Source organism: Mercenaria mercenaria, chromosome 14, assembly GCF_021730395.1.
Source record: "Mercenaria mercenaria strain notata chromosome 14, MADL_Memer_1, whole genome shotgun sequence".
NCBI lineage: Eukaryota > Metazoa > Mollusca > Bivalvia > Venerida > Veneridae > Mercenaria > Mercenaria mercenaria.
The window spans coordinates 53,662,712-53,682,001 of NC_069374.1; the positions used below are offsets into that span (position 1 = coordinate 53,662,712).

The 19,290-nt window shown below is 36.5% G+C and overlaps 1 protein-coding gene across 1 annotated transcript in view; it reads left to right on the top strand.

Moving 5' to 3' along the window:
• LOC123527554 (uncharacterized) overlaps positions 1-19,290 on the top strand; it is a 76,627-nt gene that overhangs the window by 45,657 nt on the left and 11,680 nt on the right. The window contains exon 6 of the mRNA XM_053523515.1: positions 15,305-18,177. Within this exon, the coding sequence (XP_053379490.1) occupies positions 15,305-17,928 (2,624 nt within the window). The 3' untranslated portion in view covers positions 17,929-18,177. The remainder of the gene's footprint in view (positions 1-15,304; positions 18,178-19,290) is intronic.

Here is a 19,290-nt window from a genome sequence, read left to right on the forward strand (position 1 = left end):
CAATATGAGAATTTATGCAGCATGTTTTTCAAAACACAGTGAGAATAAATCGCAGAAAAAATGTACAGCCAAGTATGTTAGGAGGTAATACAATTTGTATACAACTGTAGATAACTACGAAACATTTTACAAAATGCAATCAGTTGAACTTCTCACGCGAAAACCTGATGATTAAAATCAGCAATATCTCAAAAGTAACTTTTCTGTATCTTGGTTCTTCGTGAAACAATGATATTTTTTCACACTTTCATAGATTTAAACTGATAATAAATGTGTATTGAAATTCCGGCATAGAAATGGACACTGACTTTACATTAGTGATTACTGCGGTGTTGACAGCGGAGGCAGCGGTCCAGTACTAAGACTGTCTACGAAACCAAGGATAACGAGTTCTTTATCTGAAAATTACGAACATTGGGATCAGTGTTCAGTATACACCTGAAAATAATAGACTTGCTATTTGCCGAGTGCACACTTGTTTTCTATCGTCGTTAATATAAAGTAGACTAGTAAATATTCGTACATATGCATAATCTCATAAACACTTCTTTAGTGTATGTTCTCTGAAATTAACAAATAACTGGCTCAACTGAGACACCATACTTTAAAGTAAATTCAGTTTATTCACCACGAGGTTCAAAATGCACGGGAGTCTCGTGATAGTACATGCCTTTAATTTCACATGGTTGAAGTGTAAACAAATAGTTAAATTTGCTTCGTTTTATTTCTCACGGAAAAGATCGGACGGTTTTTTATATTGGAATAATTATAGAACATATATGCATTTAAAGTTGGAAGTTGATTGTTTTCTACAGGACGTAAAACTGAAACAAGTAAGCACTTTTACTTTTTAAGCAATGTTCCTCAGGTGAACTTTGACATTGTTTACGAAGAGAAATCAGTTTTGTGTCATCTTGAAATGTGTTGTTCGGCTGAAACGTATAGTTCCCGTAAAAGTTCTAAATGGTTTATTTTGAGGATCTTTGTTTTATTTATAAATTCAACACACTGTGCAATATTTTCAGTTTTTGAAAATGATTGAAATTCATCTTTATTTTAGAAAAAGTTCCGATCTTTCATTAAAATTTTGGCAGCGGATGCTTACAAATTTTATGTGAAACGGCTTTCTTGTCCAAGAGAGGTGTGTAAAGCGAAAAACTATCATTACACATTGCGTTTATTCTTTAAATGTGAAGGATCGGTAACAGATTAAGGACATCGGATAGTGAAAAACTATACTAAATGGATATCTCTAACCATGAATAAGGAGACATACATATTTCAGTAAGGAAATCTGAGGTAAAGTAACAATCATATATTTTATTCCTTGAAATAAACATGGCGGCGAAATATTTTAGAAAAACTGTGCACGTGTTTTGCGCATTAGAATGTTTAACGACATTTTCTTGAAAAAGTAACGCTCGTGTGCACTATTTTGGCATTTCTTTGATTTGAAAATAAATATTTTATAGCAATTTAGGTTGCATACGATACCAAACATTTGCACCAAAAATGTTCACTCATTTTCTTCCAAAGCACTGTGGAGATGGGTTCAGCGTAGCTTTCATGCTCGCAAATTTACCTACAGATATATCTTTTCAACTTTTATCATATATATTTTATGTCCTTGCATTTCGAAAGCTGTTTCGAGGATTCTGATTTTTCACATAAATTTCTAATTTCAATTTGCGGAAGTAACTTAATTATTAAAAATATCCTTACATCTTTTAACGATGTTTCAGCAAATAACTTCTTATTTACACTACAGTATGTTCTTTGATTTTTATTCCACGAAGGTGGGCATATTAAAATCTCCTTGTCTGTCCGTCCGTCCGACTGTAATTTTGTCCGGGCTGTAACTCTGCCATCCATGAAGGAAATTTGAAATAGTAATTGGTAATTGGTAATTACACGTTTGTTATATGAAGAAATGAGAAATAACAAGTATCTAAGTACAATTTGACAGTTGCAGATATAGGGCTAAGACAATGTCTAAATATATTATTCAATTAATGTAGTAGTATGTACGGTTATTTGCACCAAGTTCATGTGAGAGGAAAAAGTGGACAACTAGGTACTGGTGGGTCTTTAACACTTTTGATTTCTTGAATACCGATGGATAAAAATAAATGCTATGGCCTATAATTAACGGTTAATGCGAAACTAAAAATAGTACACACCGATAGCCACACGAGAACTGCATGCAGATATAGACTTGCCACAGTTCGCTACTGTGAAAATACAAAGTGGTAATATTGGACTTGGAGTTCACGGCATGTACTCTGGCTGAACTCTGGCTGCTCTGGCTAATTTCACGCACATAATATGTCTGTTTATTTTATGGTACGTATCATTTCGTCTTTCAAAGTAAACTACAAACAAAAAAGCTCTGCATAATTCAACATTTAAAAAAGGATTTGATGACACGTCGAAATGAGCCTCGATATGTGAAAACCAGCCTCGCAGTATGATCTAAATCGACATCAGTAAATGAACAGGATAACGCGTTTCTTGCATGTTTTTTTCTTCTGTTTATATAAAATGAAAAGGCAAGGAAATGAAATAAGAACATCTCCTTTGTTCGCAGCAGTATGAACCTAGTTCCGGTTATGATGTCACCTGAACCACGCTTAGCCTAATCAATTAGAAAAAAAGAACGCCGATATGCTAAAGCTGACAAATGCCATTCAAGTTAAGTTTTCTTTTCTTCAACGAGTAACATTACTTGTGGATCATTGGTTTAATTTTAAAGACAGAGTGTATCTGTATTTTTCTAAATCCGGTGATCCGGGTTCAGTAGTAGAAATTGACGAATCTAAAGTTAGAGAAAGACAATTTCACAAAGAGCAGAGAGTCGATGGCATTTAGGTTTACGGGGGATTAAGATGGTTACAAAGAATGTTGTTATTTATTTATTTATTTATTTTCCTTTATTTATTTTTTCGTTGCATTGCAGACAAAACTACTGAACATCTAGTTAACATTACAAAGGACTGTATCTTACCCGGAACCAAAATATATGATAGACTGCTGGAAATCATATTCCTCATATTATAGTATATTTCAATATTGCTTGATCGAATGAAATAGAAATATGTTTAAATTGGTTGCCGGAAGTACCAAATGACGTGTGAAGATGTAGAACTAATCACAGTTTATTTTTCCGGATAGCAACTGCCGAACGTAACCAATGACGTGTGATGATGCTGATCAAAGATTCTAGTTCCGGCTAGCAACTGCCGAACGTAACCAATGACGTGTGATGATGCTGATCAAAGATTCTAGTTCCGGATAGCAACTGCCGAACGTATCCAATGACTTGTGATGATGCTGATCAAAGATTCTAGTTCCGGCTATAGCAACTGCTGAACGTAACCAATAACGTGTAGAGATGAAACGCTAATGAAAGTTTTAATTTTCGGTTAACAACTGCTGAAATAATCTGATGACGTGAAGAAGAAGCGCTGACCAAAGTTTTTATTTTCGGCTAACGACTGCTGAAAATATCCACTGACGTAAAGATGTATGCTGATCAAAATTACAATTTTCGGTTATCAACGACTGAAAAAAATCCAAAGACGTGAATATGAAAAGCTTGTAGTAAAACGCATCTATGATTTTGTCCTCTTTGCGTTACACTTATTAATTATCCTGCTTATATTTATGCTTTAAATCCTGTCATCCTGTAACTGAAATGAAAGCAACATATTATGCACAAAATGAACACGTGCTGGTTAAGACAATTGTGCTGTCAACATTGTATATTTATTGATAAAACATGTACACACTTATCGAACTATGCAAGGGTGCTGTATTGTTTAATCTTAGACTATAGTAATGGAATTTTAAGGGGAATAACTTTCTGTGGGTCTTATCAACCGTCCAAACTTTTGGGTTGGTGGGGCGGGAGTAACGCAAGGGTTATCTAACAAGTTCTCATCCATGCCTGTTGGAGCTGAATGCGTAAAGTTTGAGCTACATTATGCACGTACATTTTTCTTGGTCCCTGATACGGCCATGTACTGTAAAATCTGTTCAGTTTCAGACTTTTCAATAAGGTATGTGACCCGTCTAATCTGTCTATGATTGTACTCGATAGCAGCCTTCTTCTGTTAAGGGAGGCAAATCCTACGACCTTAAGGTAGATTCGGTTAGAGTCAACAAGAGTTGTCTACCTTATCATGCTTTTCGTTAGATGGAACTTTTGTGTACTTGCGATTTTGTCTTCCTCTGACAATTTACACGGTGGGGAAACCACGTGACTAAATTGGATAACGTGCACGCAAAAGTGCTAAAAATAGGCCCGCTTCAGGTATGTTTTTTCACTAACTTTTTTGATCCGCAATTGTTTTATACGAGATAACGTGCATAAACCCCGCAATAAAAAGCTCTTTCATCGGATATATGTAACTTGATGAAACTCCCTCCCGTTTTTACGTAATCCTTGCCCAACCGATTCGAAAGATGCAAAATATTTTGGTAACGAACACGTCTGTTCACAAGTTACGCACCTAGCACAGATTCTGCAGAGAATTTTCGCTGGAATGTAGGTTTAAAATAAAGCTTGCCATTGTCCAAAGTCCTGTACCAAATATTTAACATGACTATTCAGGAATATTAAAGATATCGTAAGACAAAGGGTGCGGTAACGTACACGTTGCGGTTTTCAGGAGGTGACGTACACGTCATTTTTCCCCAGAGGGTAACGTACACGTCAAAAACTATTTATCATGCGTGTAGAACATCTTTGTCTTTAAATGACTGAACTTTTAAACATTTTGATATTGTTAAAAAAAAGATGCAGATGCTGGGAACAGGCTTTTTTTCTTTCGGTAGGTTAGTATATACAGAAATGCTACAGTGAAAATGAATAGCATTTGGAATTTTACGGTCTAATCGTGTATGTTATTTTGACAAGTAGACATTGTTAGCAGTTGCCATTTTAAATGTCAACTTTTTTTTTCTCCAACTATCAAAAGTTAATTAGGTTTCTGGGAATAAACCATGTCCGTCTGTCAGCAGGGTTTAATCAAATCCATATGTTCAAATCTTCTTGATGACCCGTTGAACTGTAAACATTTTTTATATTGCTAAAAAGATGCTGAAATTAGTATAAATTCTGAACGATAACTGGAACGATAGCATGCTTGATAACCATGAGTTTTCTTTATTAAAACGTTACAATACAGAAAATCTTTTTGTTTAATATGACAGCATGCACCTTATTTGAATCATTGGACAAACTGTTTGAGTTCTATCATGCATGGGACCATAACAATCAGCCAATAATATAAACACGTTGTCGTTTACTAATAAACTTTGATAATGTGGCAGTTGACCTCAATACAATCGACACTGTTTATTTTCCAATACAGGTAAATCTAATTATTGCTTTCAGTAGATCTATGACGGATTATCTTTGAACACCCCTTGACTTATTGGACTCAACTGCCACATTATCAAAGTTTATTAGTAAATTATCGTGCGGGAGTAATGTTATTCTTTCTGTGGGTTAGTGACAGTTTTTTGGTCAGCTAGTTATTCATTTAGACCTCCTTACTGAAACAACATATCAGTATTGACCTAAATTTTGGGCATATCTAAGGACATAGTCATTCCATGGTTGATTAAATTATAAATGCTGACTTTTTCTGATAATATAGATCTATAAATGCGTCAGTTACATCCAAAGCTTTAGAGTAGCAGCCTCGGTTAGTTTAGGCTGTTCATTCACAAAATCAATACCTTATATAAGCATTAACGAGATTACAATTAACTATTTTACTAAACTAAGCTATATTGGATCGCAAAAAAAGTTAGAAATGTCGCAAAAAAGTTGTTTTTTTTTTTAACTAAGTACAGTTGACTTAGCAGATTTTGTGTCGCCTACTACAAAGTAGCTGCGACATATAGGGATCACTTTTCCGTCGTCCGTCTTTCTGTCCGTTGGCGACCGGCTGGCGTCCGTCACGCTTCTTGTCCGGAGCATAACTCAAGAAATAATAAAGGTGCTAATTTGTTACTTCATACAATGATCGAACACAGTGAGAGGATGTGCAGTATCAAAGAACCATAACTCTAGGTGGTCCCATTTTTCAATTATCTCCCTTATCCTTATAAAAAAGACTTGTCCAGAGCCCAAGTCAAAAACTATTTGAAGAATTTGAAGATACTTTACACATTGACAGAGGAAGCGCAGTGTAATGGTCACATTTTTAAATTACCTCCCTTATCGTTATATAGAAAGCTTGTCTGAAGCCCAAGTCGAAATTATATAAAGGATTGACTTGAAACTTTGCACATAAATAGAGGTCCAATGAAAGGAAGTACAGTGTCAAAGAACCATAACTCTAATTGATCTTATTTTTGAATAACCTCCCTTTATCTATGGAAAAAACTTGTCTGGGGCCAATGTCAAAACCATATAAAGGATTGTCTTGATACTTGATACATTGATAGAGGTCAGTGAAGCAAAGTGCAAAGAACCATTACTTTAGCTGACCCCATTTTTGAATCACCTCCCTTTATGCATGAAAAGGAAAAGCAAGAAGCTTGACTGAAGCCCAAGCCAAAAACTATGAAGGGTTGATTTGATACTTTGTACATTAATACAGGTCAGTGAAAGATAGTGCAGTGATAAGGAATCATAACTCTTACTGACTCCATTTTTAATTACCTCTCTGTATGTATAAGAAACTCGTATGGAATCCAAGTAAAATCAATGATATACAAAATATAAACATGTCAAAAAGAAAAGTAACAAGCTTTTTTCTGTTGTTATTTTTAGAAAATGGGTCGTCCAAAAAAAGTTTTCCCACAACGTGGTAGGTTCACGCTCCACTATGTCTCTTCTCGTGCGCCTTTAAATTACTTTTTCCCCGAAAAGACATTTCGCACCCCTGGCAAATATATTCATTCTCCGTGCTATAAATAGATAATAGTTTTACTGCTGTTACTCTCGGTGCAACAATTATACCTATATGCGTATTTAATACTTCTTTTTGTTGTCTCTTTCAAAAGTCAGAATCATATGGTGCGGACAAACTAAACTAACTATCGTTACTGGAAAGAACAAGTACTAGGCTTCCATCACCCGTAAGCAACTGTCAACTTTTTCACTCAAAGATACATGGTCAGTTGCGCATATGATGGATTTAGAGCAAAATAATTTCAAATTTTATCATCTTACCTATTTATGTATAGATATACAAGAGCTGTAAACGTGTAATTATTTCCAAGCTAGGATGAGGACCGACGCTACACATTTTCACTGTAGCATTTCTGTATATACTAACATATCGGAAGAAAAACAGCCTGTTCCCAGCATTTGCATCTTTTTTAACAATGTCAAAATGTAAACAATTCAGTCATTTAAAGACAAAAATGGTCTACATGCATGATAAATAGTCTTTGACGTGTACGTTACCCTCTGGGGAACTGAAAAACCGCAACGTGTACGTTACCGCACCCTTTGTCTTACGATATCTTTAATATTCCTGAATAGTCATGTTAATTATTTGGTACAGGACTTTGGACAATGACAAGCTTTATTTTAAACTTAAATTCCAGCGGAAATTCTCTGCAGAATCTGTGCTAGGTGCGTAACTTGTGAACAGACGTGTTCGTTACCAAAATATTTTGCATCTTTCGAATCGGTTGGGCAAGGATTACGTAAAAACGGGAGAGAGTTTCATCAAGTTACATATATCCGATGAAAGAGCTTTTTATTGCGGGGTTTATGCACGTAATCTCGTTTAAAACAATTGCGGATCAAAAAAGTTATAGTGAAAAAACATACCTGAAGCGGGCCTATTTTTAGCACTTTTGCGTGCACGTTACCCAAGTTAGTCACGTGGTTTCCCCACCGTGATTTAAGTCACAAGAAATTGCGACATTGTCACCAATGAAAATATATGATATACAATATTTTCTTGCTCTTCATTCTGATGTGTACCGTATAATATAGCAGTTTTCAAATGACATTTGCGGAATGGACCAGATAAGAAATCGGACAACATATAATATAACAGTCATAAATACTAGATCTTTGTCTCTTGATCTCAAATAATTCTTATTTTGTTTTGAAAATATGTATTTGGATAAACATGATACTTATCCGTGATATCTATTCCCGGAATTCCGGTGTTACATATATTCAAATTCAAATACCTGATTTTCCGTCCAAAATTGGAGAGAAATAGCAATTCCGCGTGATTTTTGTCAATTCTCATTTTGTTTTATTATTCTTATTTTGTCTTGAACAACGTCTGTTAAGTTTACCGATGAGATAAAAAGGATAGAGACAGACAGAGGACTCGAACACACAACCCCGAGATTGGAAGAGATTGCTTGCTTTGTAACTGTATTCCTTTGGAATTTATAGAAAGTTTTTTGTTGTTTTTGTTTTTGCATTAAAAAAAATAATACACGTATCTAGCTACAAACTGACATTGACATTTATAAGGCAAACACAAATTGACAGTTACATACTTCAGGCCAAGACAATGTTTTAATGTTTAAACATTTATTCAATGAATTTGGCAGTATGCGAACTCGGCATTTTGAGGTATTAAGTTGAGTAAACCAAAATTTCAAATGCACAAGTTCCATAGCACAAAAATAACTCACTTTGCAGGACCCCAACAAAATGTAGCTAAGTAAAAAAGTAAAACTGAAAATCGGAAATTAATAAAGTAGAATATTATACCTGTAATTTTCCAAATTTTCGGTAGCATTTATTGATTCATTTCAATTACTTTATTATAAATTCATGAACTGAATAATTAGTTCAAAGTTTCAGTTCAAGTGGCATTATGATGATTATGCATACTTACTGCACACATTGTGTTTTGGTGAATGTTTTAAAAAGCAATTTTCGGTTGCTGTGCATTTAAACGTGTTAAATTAACGATAATGCCGCATAAATATTTGAAGTTGATGCTTTAGAAATAAAGAAACCGGACAAATGAAAAAATACTTATTTTCTTCAATCTTCTACGCAGAGATCTCTCTTTCCTATAGGTAAAGATTTCTGGGTTAGCTATAGATGCAGTACTGATGTTATTGGTGGTAGTACAGTATCATATAACTATGTTAAACCTAACCCTAAGGTGGCAGGGGAGCGGTTTCGTAGTTTGGCCCCGGTCGATTTTCTGTATAAACAGGACAGGGTAGATATAAAGGCATATCTATCTTACTGGTTATTTATCATTATTAATTCTTTAATATATCTGGGGAATGAGGAACGGTTAATGATTCTACATGGCGGGTGTTTTAAAATTCCTAGCTCCGTACTTCGGTTGAGGCTTAAAACATAAACATCAGAACAAAAAGTCGACCAGACGCTCGGCTGTTATCCATCCACATTTTTTCAAGTGAAATTAGGGAAATAAAGTGCTGGTTGGGAGACACATTCCACACCACTGGGTATGCATCTATGTTCGCACCTATACATATATGCTACGAAATTGGATTTAAAATACAAAATGGATGAATGGCAGAGTTCAAAGTGAGGCCGGTTAGGCTAATTTTGGTCTATAAAATTTGGGTGATTTGGCCATTTTTCACTACATCTGGCATGGAAAGCGACAGGTGCATAGGACCGGAGAGTCGTCTTTATGTAGTCTATAGTATCTGCAATAGTCCATAGTAGTTTCAAAGAAAAATAAGCAAAAACGAGATTTCTATGGATATTTCAACACTGGTACCCACACGTCAATGTGGAATTCGCAAATCTGCACTCCCCTGCCACCTAACCTCTAGTCAGTGTATTGTACGCTCAGTGTACTACCTATAGTCATATTCGATACTGCATATATGATTAACGAGATTTCTGAAGTTGAAGGGAAGCAACTCTTGCATGCAGTTTGACGTTTTTTAAAACTGACCACTATGCACTAAAGTCGAAACGATGTCATATTTGGAAATTTATTGTTTCGTACTGGTAACATGAAAAGTTTGGCATATTTGGTTTAAAGCTATAATTTCCTCCACCCCTTTTACACAGACATCATTTTAGCTGGATTTTTACTTGAAAATTACGCATATTTGCTCTTTAATGACTAGAATATTTATCTAACTGGATAGAACTAAACTTAATATAAAAGTCTGACACTGAATTTATTGAAACGAAAATCCATATTGTCATTTTAATATAAAAGTAGTGTAACCTGTGAACAAGATTTTTGTCGCACGGGGCCTCCGTGGCTGAGTGGATATAAGGTCGCTGATTTTAAACCACTTGCCTCTCATTGAAGGGGGTTCGAGCGAGTTTGAGCCTCACTAGGGACGTTGAATTTTTCATGTGAGGAAGCTATCAAGCTGGCTTACGGAAGGTTGGTGGTTCTACCAAGGTGCCCGTTCGTGATGAAAAAATGCACGGCGGGGCACCTGGGGTCTTCCTCTACTATCAAAGCTGGAATGTCGCCATATGACCTATGACTGTATCGATGCGACGTTAAACCCGACAAAATAAATAAAATATTTTTTGTCCCAGACTGCCTATAATTGGGAGATAAGTGTCACAAGGTGAACAAGATTAAGCAATGATCCAAAGTTCGTGGCAGAAATAAGCCACCATAGACTAGCAATGCGTAAATTATCACAACCGTTACGGTATTATGTTTACGTCACTTCAACGTCATTTTAGCGCCATGTATACATAGGGAAATAGTGCTTTCAAATTTTATCAAGTACTTTTCTTAAAACATGCTTAAAACAAAATGTCATTATCAGGTACCTGTTTCGATTAATTTACACACAAACACTTTGTTATTTGCGGTGCAGAATAAAAAGGAGCAATACTATACATTTTTATATCCGTCGTTTTTATCGCAGACTGTACATACTTAAGTTGGACTTTGCATAGAGGTTGGAATATTTAGTTTGACTTTTCAAATTTTTATGTGAAAACTATGTGCTGTGTACTGCTGAAACAAACTCGCAATGAACTGAAATAGTCTTAAGAGATGTACAATGTATATACTGAAATTTAAAAGGGTCGTGTAAAACACGTACCTAAACAAAGAAAACTATCACCAAATTAATAAAAAAAAATATTTTTTAAATGTCATATATTGTCGATTTTATTTATAAGTCTTCCATTTACGTCAAGCATCCACCACACTTATTTAGGACTTGGAATTTGGAAGCTCTGTGCCACAGTAGAAGCGACCTAGAGACAAATATAATAATTCCAAGAGCCAAACGTGTGAGATATAATTATGTATGTGGCTTTTCAGGCAAAAATACGAGATTAAAAAAAAAAGAAACAAAATGTTCTTTTAACCTCGTAAGCATGACTGGAAAACGTGAGAAAGTCTTTAACTTTCACTCCTTGTTTCCATAAATTTTGACACCTGTCAAGCGACACTATTTATAAACCTGGTGTTTCTTTCATTGAACGCTGGTTACGGAGTACGTTAGTCAATAGAATATTGTAAATAAAATATGATTTACTCAAAACAATATATCTGGATTAAAGGTATGTAGACTTTACGGTGGAAAAACACGGTAATTTTCTGTTAAGGAACGTTTGATTCTTCTCCGTGTTAAAATGTTGAATATACATGTATAGGGCGCTTAGACGAAGTGTCGGCTGCTAAATAGAAAAATTAATTGCTGTGATTTTTTATCGGTTCTTCTTTTCCAATCTACTTCTGTTTATTCGAATAAAATTCTGAATGGATGCTCTTGTTGACCATTTTACTTCAATCCAATATTACGATCAACAAGTGAACATAGATATACTGGTTTTAGCCAAAGGTACCTTGCTGCTGGAAACACAACCACCGTTTTGACTATAGCCGTCGTGATTTTATGTTATTTCTCCTACAGCAGTATAGTTAACATTGAAGTAGGAACATGCGTAGTCAGTGGCTGTATAGTAAGCATTGACATCAGTGGAAGAAGGAACAGGCATAGTCAATGGCAGTGTAGGTAAGCAATAACGTTAGTGGAAGTATGAGCATGCATGTTCAGTGGCTGTATAGTAAGCAATGACGTTAGTGGAAGTAGGAACATGCATTGTCAGTGGCAGTATAGTAAGCAATGACGTTAGTGGAAGTAGGAACATGCATTGTCAGTGGCAGTGTAGTAAGCAATGACATCAGTGGAAGTAGGAACATGCATAGTCAGTGGCAGTGTAGTAAGCAATGACATCAGTGGAAGTAGGAACATGCATAATCAGTGGCAGTGTAGTAAGCAATGACATCAGTGGAAGTAGGAACATGCATAGTCAGTGGCAGTGTAGTAAGCAATGACATCAGTGGAAGTAGGAACATGCATAGTCAGTGGCAGTGTAGTAAGCAATGACATCAGTGGAAGTAGGAACATGCATAATCAGTGGCAGTGTAGTAAGCAATAACATCAGTGGAAGTAGGAACATGCATAATCAGTGGCAGTGTAGTAAGCAATGACATCAGTGGAAGTAGGAACATGCATAGTCAGTGGCAGTGTAGTAAGCAATGACATCAGTGGAAGTAGGACCATGCATTGTCAGTGGCAGTATAGTAAGCAATGACGTGAGTGGAAGTAGATCCATGCATTGTCAGTGGCAGTATAGTAAGCAATGACGTGAGTGGAAGTAGGACCATGCATTGTCAGTGGCAGTATAGTAAGCAATGACATCAGTGGAAGTAGGAACATGCATAATCAGTGGCAGTGTAGTAAGCAATGACATCAGTGGAAGTAGGAACATGCATAGTCAGTGGCAGTGTAGTAAGCAATGACATCAGTGGAAGTAGGAACATGCATAATCAGTGGCAGTGTAGTAAGCAATGACATCAGTGGAAGTAGGAACATGCATAATCAGTGGCAGTGTAGTCAGCAATGACATCAGTGGAAGTAGGAACATGCATAGTCAGTGGCAGTGTAGTAAGCAATGACATAAGTTAGCAATGACGTTAGTGGAAGTAGGCCCATGCATTGTCAGTGGCAGTATAGTAAGCAATGACGTTAGTGGGAGTAGGTCCATGCATTGTCAGTGGCAGTATAGTTAGCAATGACATCAGTGGAAGTAGGAACATGCATAGTCAGTGGCAGTGTAGTAAGCAATGACATCAGTGGAAGTAGGAACATGCATAATCAGTGGCAGTGTAGTAAGCAATGACATTAGTTAGCAATGACGTTAGTGGAAGTAGGAACATGCGTAGTCAGTGGCTGTATAGTAAGCAATGACATCAGTGGAAGTAGGAACATGCATAATCAGTGGCAGTGTAGTAAGCAATGACATTAGTTAGCAATGACGTTAGTGGAAGTAGGAACATGCGTAGTCAGTGGCTGTATAGTAAGCAATGACATCAGTGGAAGTAGGAACATGCATTGTCAGTGGCAGTATAGTAAGCAATGACGTTAGTGGAAGTAGGAACATGCATAGTCAGTGGCTGTATAGTAAGCAATGACATCGGTGGAAGTAGGAACATGCATAGTCAGTGGTAGTGTAGTAAGCAATGACATCAGTGGAAGTAGGAACATGCATAATCAGTGGCAGTGTAGTAAGCAATGACGTCAGTGGAAGTAGGAACATGCGTAGTCAGTGGCAGTGTAGTAAGCAATGACATCAGTGGAAGTAGGAACATGCATAGTCAGTGGCAGTATAGTTAGCAATGACATCAGTGGAAGTAGGACCATGCATTGTCAGTGGCAGTATAGTTAGCAATTACAGCAGATGAAGTAGAAATATGAATTGCCAACGGCAGTATAGTTAGCAAATTGCCAATGACTGCAGTAAAAATAGGAGTATGCCATTTGTAGTCGCTGTATAGAGGTTTAGCCATGACATCGGTAGCAATAGAACTTTGTGGTAGTAGGAACTTAGCATTTGTATTTTGTAGTCAGAGTATAAAGAGTTAGCAATGACAGCAATGGTAATAGAAACATGGCATTAAAAGTCACACTATAGAGAGGTAACAATTAGAAACATGTAACTTGTAGTCGCAGTACATAGAGTTAGCAATGTCAGCACTAGCTTTAGAAACATGACGTTTTAGTCGCAGTTAAGAGAGTTAGCAATGACACCAGTAGCAATGGAACCATTGTATTTGTAGTTGTGGTATAGAGATTTAGCAATGACAACAGTAGCAGTAGGAGCATGACGTTTATAGTCACAGTATAGCAATTTAGCAATGACAGCATAGCAGTAGAAGCATGGCGTTTGTAGTCGCAGTATAGCGAGTTAGCAGAGTTAGCAGTCGAAGCAAAAACATGGAATGTGCGCAATATACAAAGTTAGCTATGCCAGCATTACTGGTAGAAACGCACCATTTGTAAGCGCAGTACAGAGAGTTAGCAATGAAAGAGTTCCAATAGAAACATGACATTCATAATTATAGTATACACAGTAAGCAATAATAGCAGTTGCAGTACGAACATTGCATTTGTAGTCACAGTATAGACAATTAGCAATGACAACAGGAGCAATAGAAACATTGTATTCATAATAACAGTATACACTATGACAGCAGTCGCAGCAAGAACACTGCATTTCAAGGGCTTAACGCGAAATTAGTCTTAAGTGTATATAGAAATAGAAGCTGATAGGTTAATTTCACGTTGACCTTCGATTTGTAGTTGCAGTACAGAGAGTTATTAATGACAACAATAGTGGTAGAATCATGGATTTTGTAGTCGCAGTACAGAGAGTAAGGAATGACAGCAGCAGGTGAAGGAAGCTGGAACATGTTGCTTTTGCAGTAAAGGTAGCTAAAGTAGAGCTGACTGCAAAATGAATCAAAGAATACAAATATCATGTAAAAAAGAGATAATCGGGCTGTAGTTGTATTGTATTGTTAAGCTCAGATATCAGTTTTCTGAAAACAAGGTATTGTAAGCAACACGTTAACAGGTTGTAGGGGCCGTTGAATCGTGCACTCTAGTCTATGCCCATGCAACGCACTTGCAAGAATTTGAATTTGTGTTATCTGTTATATATGCTGGTCATACATATAAATGCACGGTTTAAAACATTAAACATTGTAAATGTATTTGATGGTCAACCTTAAGTTTACGCTATGACGATAATTCAAATATGATTTATCTGACACGAACATGTACATACATAATAATATATATGATATCCATTGCGCGAGGTATAAATAAATAATTGACAATGAACTTTTAGTAGACATGACTAAGTGTTGCATAAATTTATGAAATAAATACTGCGCAATCCACACTTACTTATCAGAATCTTCCTTTTGTTTCACCCTTTTAATGTGCTCCTCTAGAAAGAAAATATGTCGCCCAGAGAATGAATTGATTTATTACACACGTACAAGTGTTTTAACGATGTATGTTTATATTTCAGACCTAACAGAAGATTTGCTAGCTCTCTACAGACAACAGTATCATACTCTCGCACTTTCACCATTGATAGAAGGCCGGGACACGCCTCTACTTAAGTTTTACGTCATACCGGACATGAATTCAGTGGAAATCCAGAGGTCGTTTGGAGGTGGAAACGAAATTAAATCAAAGATCAACTCCCTCCGTGATGTGTTCTACAAGAAAAACAAAACGTGTCGTGAAATTTACCTTACAGCAGATGCTGGGTTTGGGAAAACTGCATTTAGTAAGCGACTCGTTTTGACGTGGTGTCAAGCCAAAAAGCATATCAAACGTGATAAAAAATTCTTTAAGGAGGAAGATATTAAGGCGATGTCAGAGTTTGATTTTGTGTTCTTGTTGTCATTGCGCGATATTTCTGAGAAATGCGACATTGATGAGATGATCGTTAAACAAATAATTCCACGGCTAGCACACACTTCTGTAACTGTAAGCGACATAGAAACTATTCTTTCTAAGGGTAAAGGCTTAGTAATTCTTGATGGTTTAGATGAGTGGATACACCCTGAGACCACCTGTAAGCTAGGACCAAGTGACATTCCACACAGGAAAGCAAGGGAATGTACAATCCTCACAACAACTAGACCGTGGAAGTTGAGCGTTATCAATTTAAGTTCAAGTCAAATAGATCAAAAGCTGGAACTTGTCGGATTTAACAATACGTCTGCTAATGAGTTAAAGAAAAGTGTGATCTCACTTCTTACTGGTGACAATGGCGAAGAAAAACACATTCAGGACTTTAACACCACTGTAAAACGTAAAGGCATTTCTGATTTGGAAGCTATTCCCCTTCTACTGATGTATCTTCTGTGTTTATGGTGCGATGGAATAGATCTAGGAAGATCTAAATGTGTGTTATACTGCCAAATTGTTGAACTGCTCCTGAAACGAACGTTCAAAAAATATCCAGCCCTGCAGCAGGCGCGTGAACCGGCCCAAAGTGACATCTCACAATATTTCAGAGAACATAAACATTGTAAGAAAAACTGCACCCTTCTGCAAGCTTTAGGACAATTAGCATTTGAAACATTATTCAGTGAAAAACGTGAAAGCACGCTGGTATTTAGTCAGTCAGTCACTGAAATGTATTTAAGCAATGATGATTTGAAATTATGTCTTCTCTCAGGAATATTAACACAAAGTAAGGAAGAAAAATTAACCAGTGAAAGTTATAAAGTTTCATTTTCCCACAAAACAGTACAAGAATATTTCTGTGCACTGTACATTAGCTGCCTCAATGAAAATGATGTCGAAAAATTAGTGCAACAAAAATTTAGCAGTGTACAAAATATTCTTGATATGTCGAAAGTGTTTAATTTCGTCAGTGGAATGAATGCAGAAATCATGTCTTCAATATCACGCGAATTAATGTCTGTAATCAGTGATGATAAAATAACGAGAACATACAGATCTACGACAGACTACGATTACAGGTTCGCTGATCCTCTGAAAGACATACAAAACATGTACATTTCTTGTTTGAAAGAAAACACGGACAACACTTCTCTTTGTTTCAAGGATTTTATCATCGACCGTGACTATCAAAAAGAAAAACATTTCTTGGATTTAAAATGGCTGACAAAACAGAATAAAAGTAATATGCAGTCAGTATTAATCTACACAGGTGTTCATAGTTTACGTGAACTTATCGATCAGTGTGAACTCGATGACCTGCACAGCGTCAAGAAAATCTATTACCAAGGAGAATGCAAGGAAGCGAAAATTATTCGGTTGTTGAGAAACAAGTCGTTGGAATGTGTAACTGTTGTATCAGGTACATGGCAAGGTAATAACTTTATACCCGAACTTAGTTCTTGTTCCAGTGAACTGTCTAAAACATTTCAGAATATTTCTCAGTTACGAGCAATTTATATCTATTGTTTCGAGATGGAGCACGATGTACTGAAGGAGTTTCTGAATTATATTATAAACAGAAAATCAATGGCGGAGATTAAATTGTACAACTTATTCTGTGTCACACACGATATTTCCTGCGGAGGAATGAATTTGGACTTTTCCCAGCATTCAGATCTAAGGACGTTAGCATTGGGCTATATACCTGTGTCACAATTAAAAGTGAATGTATCGTCGTTAGAGCATTGTCAAGTAGGACATTTATCTAAACCCGGTCTGTCCACGTCATTGCTGAGAGAGCTGCCAGCAGCCAGTAAACTACACACATTTAGGTGTAGTGGTCTAGAATCTTCCTGTGACATTGAAACATTGCTGCAGACATTACCATTGTTAGTTCCAGTGAAAGAAGTTAGGTTGTTGTGTATCAACCTAGGTAAAAGGTCACTGTCTCTGTCACCGGAAATGGTGAATATACAGCTTGTTTACTTGGATGAGGTAACAATGTCTGGTTCATCATTACGTAATCTAGTTAAGGTAGTAGAGAAACTTCCACACTCAGTGACAGTAGAAATGCGAGCTTGTAATATAACACCGGAAACAGAATTTACAGACGTTAAAAAATATATAAAAACATGGGAGAATTTCGTGGTCACGTTTGATGGAATCAATCAGTTAGACAACAGGTACTCGTTTGACTTTCAAACAACTGAAGCTGGAAGTCGAGTACATTAAGTTAACCTGTGAACTTGGACTGATAGTGTAAATATTTCATAAACATAATTCATTGAATATATGTAACATAAAACATAACACATTGACATATGACATACATGTATGCACAGAGTTAAAAATAGTCGCGCTCGCGAGTGAAATAGACACGAAAATCAATTCTAATTAACTGATTTAGGAAAAGGAGTTAAAATAGTTGTGCATAGATAAAGAGGATGGACGTTCTCATATCTACATGGATTTATCACACAAGTAAGTTCTTTTATTTGTTTTTATTACACTAAATAATAAATTTACTATTTTATTTTTTAATACTTTCACAGTTTATAGATGTTTATTAGAATTTTGGGCCGTGAAACTTAGGCTACTGAAAGTCAGATTTCATTATTTGACAAGACAGTTTGGCAGAATCTATTTATAAAAAAGACCTGCCACCTGTCAGTATGTAAGAAGACTCCTCCTTTTTATGTCCCCACTTTTGGGGGGTGGGGGCATATAGATTTGCCCTTGTCTGTCTGTCAGTTCGTCCTTCCAAGAATGTAGTGTTGCGCCTAGCTCCAAAAGTAATTGATGTAGAGTCACAAAACTTAATAGGAATGTTGGTCAGCATGTGAAGTTGTGCACCTGGGATTTATCGTCCGGATTTATTCGGTTTTGTAGGAGTTATGGCCCCTGACTTTGTAAAAATTGGTTATTTTAGTGTTGTGTCGTGCCTAGCTCCAAAAGTATTTGACGTAGAGTCACAAAACTTTACAGGAATGTTGGTCAGTATGTGTAGTTATGCACCTGGCGTTTCGTGTCAAGATTCATTCAGTCGTGTAGGAGTTATTGCCCCTGACTTAGTAAAAAATTGGTCATTTTAATGTTGTGTCATGCGTAGCTCCAAAAGTATTTGACCTAGAGTCACCAAAGTATACAGGAATGTTGGTGGGCATGTACAGTTGTGCACCTGGGATTTTGCGTCTGGATTCATTCAGTCGTGTAGGAGTTATGGCCCCTGACTTAGTAAAAAATAGGTCATTTTAATGTTGTGTCATGCGTAGCTCCAAAAGTATTTGACCTAGGGTCACAAAACTTTACAGGAATGTTGGTCAGTATGTGTAGTTGTGCACCTGGGGTTTCGTGTCCAAATTCATTCAGTCGTGTAGGAGTTATTGTCCCTGACTTTGTAAAAAATTGGTCATTCTGATGTTATTTCGCGCGTAGCTCCAACAGTATTTGCCCTAGAGTCACCAAAGTTTACAAAAATGTTCGTCAGCATGTGCAGTTGTGCACCTGGGGTTTTCACATCTGGATTCATTCAGTCATGTAGGAGTTATTGCCCCTGACTTAGTAAAAAATAGGTCATTTTAATGTTGTGTCGTG